Here is a 1,947-nt window from a genome sequence, read left to right as displayed (position 1 = left end):
GAAGGACAGTAGGAAGGATAATAGAATTTGGACGTAATCAGCAAATATCTAAATGGAAAATTATCTCTTAATACGAAGAAATGCTGCATGACTCTGGTCCGTGTGGGTGTACTTTAAGAAGGAATAGGAAAGAATTGGTTTATCAACAGAGTGGTTCATAAATGGTACAGACTTAGTAACCATGTAGTGAGTAATGAAACAATTGGTTGCGTTATAAGATTATATAACTTTACAGTTAAGGATGACAGGTGGAAAGGAACATGGAATTGTATAGTGTGGGCAGTATGGTCTCTTGTAGTCTGCTCTATTCTTACGTTCTTCTGTTCTTATTGAATGCTTAAAAACTATGTTATCAATACCTCATACGAGGGTCTTAGGAGCGAAACTGCCTTCGAAGGAGAGTTCTGTTATCGAACAATATGAGAACATAAGAATTGAGGAGATTACACATTATTATAAAGCCTACACTAAGCAGTTCCATGTCCCTTGCCACCTGCCACCCCCATCCATAAAGTTATCTAATTTTCTCCAAAAACAGCCAATTGTTTCAACGCTCACTGTATGGTTATTCCTTAACATTTCGTGGTCTATGGATGTTTCTATCCTTGTCATAACTCAGGTTGTAGTCACTTTATCCAGGTCACACTGACTCACATAATAGAGCCAGTTGCGAGATTTGGGGTACATCCTTGTAGTCTTGCACATGTCTCTGTTATGGAACTTTGTCATTTTTACAAGGTCGTGTTCCGTACATAGGATTAGTGCGCTGTCCATTGTTATTGTACTACTCAATTCCTAGGTACACCTTCTCATAAACGGTGGCTCCAACCCATTCTGGCATTGAAGTCACCCAAATGGGGAAACTATCAGCAAAATATTTTACTTAAACACTAAAAAAATGCCTCTTTCTTTCATCTGCTGTTAGTGTGGGTGCATAGATACTAAGTAGCATAGTATGTGATTTGGCAAATGGTATCCACAACTTCATGACACCCAATGACCTGTCGGAAACGTTCCAAAGAAGATAGAACCGGACGGGAAAACCAGATCCGAGAATTCTTTGATGGTCAGTAGGAAAACCCCACAAAAAAAAACAAAAAAACAAAACATGTAGCCTTCTTTTTCTTACTTAAGAGAACCAGTACTAGGTAGTCTGGTCTCACTAAGAGTGTTGATATCAATACCGAATCTGGAGAGTTCAGCAAAAAAAATCATCCCTGAGCGTCTTCTCGGCAGAGTTTTTAGAGTTCTGTGGTTTTGATGTTTGAGGACTCAACCTTGATAGTTCCTCTCTTGCATTTCTACCGTATTTTGGGATAATCCGGTAGACACGATTACTTACGGCTGCTTATTTAGCATATTTGCAACTAGCACTGCTATTGGAGGACTATTCCTCAATATGCCACTTGATGTGCTCCATGGGGTACTCCATGGTCACTTCGCATGAAACATTCTATTCAGTTCGGAGGTAATCCAGGAATGGGCTGTACCTACGGTGCATTTTGATTCACTCATTTGTGCCCAATTTCCAACTTAAGTGTCCCAGTACAAGCAATGACACACGATTTTATTCAAGTGTGGAGCCGCCGTAAGTAAATGGTAGAAGCTTGCCCCTGCAGATGAACCATGATAATTGCAATCAGAAGTGAGGTTCTTAATCTGGGTACTTAAAAACATATTCGATCATTTGGGTTTCTATTTGCAATAAATAGGTAATAGTTTAAGGGAGATAAACAGCAATATGTCTATCACGAGTGTGCTCTTAGTGAGGTGCTCCGTAGAGGTTCCTTGGGGGAGGAGGGGCGTAGACGGTGCGTTCCTCGCTTGATTCGGGTTCAGGGAAGTGGGCCTCACCCTCGTAGGTGACCTCGGCCACGTAGCCGGAGTCTCCGTCGACGTAGAAGGTCACCTTCTGAAGGCGTCCGTCGGGGAGCTGAACGAAGTAGG

At 41.6% G+C, this 1,947-nt stretch overlaps 1 protein-coding gene across 1 annotated transcript in view; it reads right to left on the bottom strand.

Moving 5' to 3' along the window:
* Positions 1 to 1,762: 1,762 nt before the first annotated feature.
* LOC143037135 (pro-resilin-like) overlaps positions 1,763 to 1,947 on the bottom strand; it is a 624-nt gene continuing 439 nt past the window's right edge. Inside the window, exon 2 of the mRNA XM_076205251.1 lies at positions 1,763 to 1,947. This exon is cut by the window's right edge and continues 214 nt beyond it. Within this exon, the coding sequence (XP_076061366.1) occupies positions 1,763 to 1,947 (185 nt within the window).

Source organism: Oratosquilla oratoria, chromosome 21 (genome assembly GCF_046742065.1).
Source record: "Oratosquilla oratoria isolate Oo_2021 chromosome 21, ASM4674206v1, whole genome shotgun sequence".
Classification (NCBI taxonomy): domain Eukaryota; kingdom Metazoa; phylum Arthropoda; class Malacostraca; order Stomatopoda; family Squillidae; genus Oratosquilla; species Oratosquilla oratoria.
Note: the sequence above shows the minus strand (reverse complement) of the source record. Positions and strands in the feature narration are given on the sequence as shown.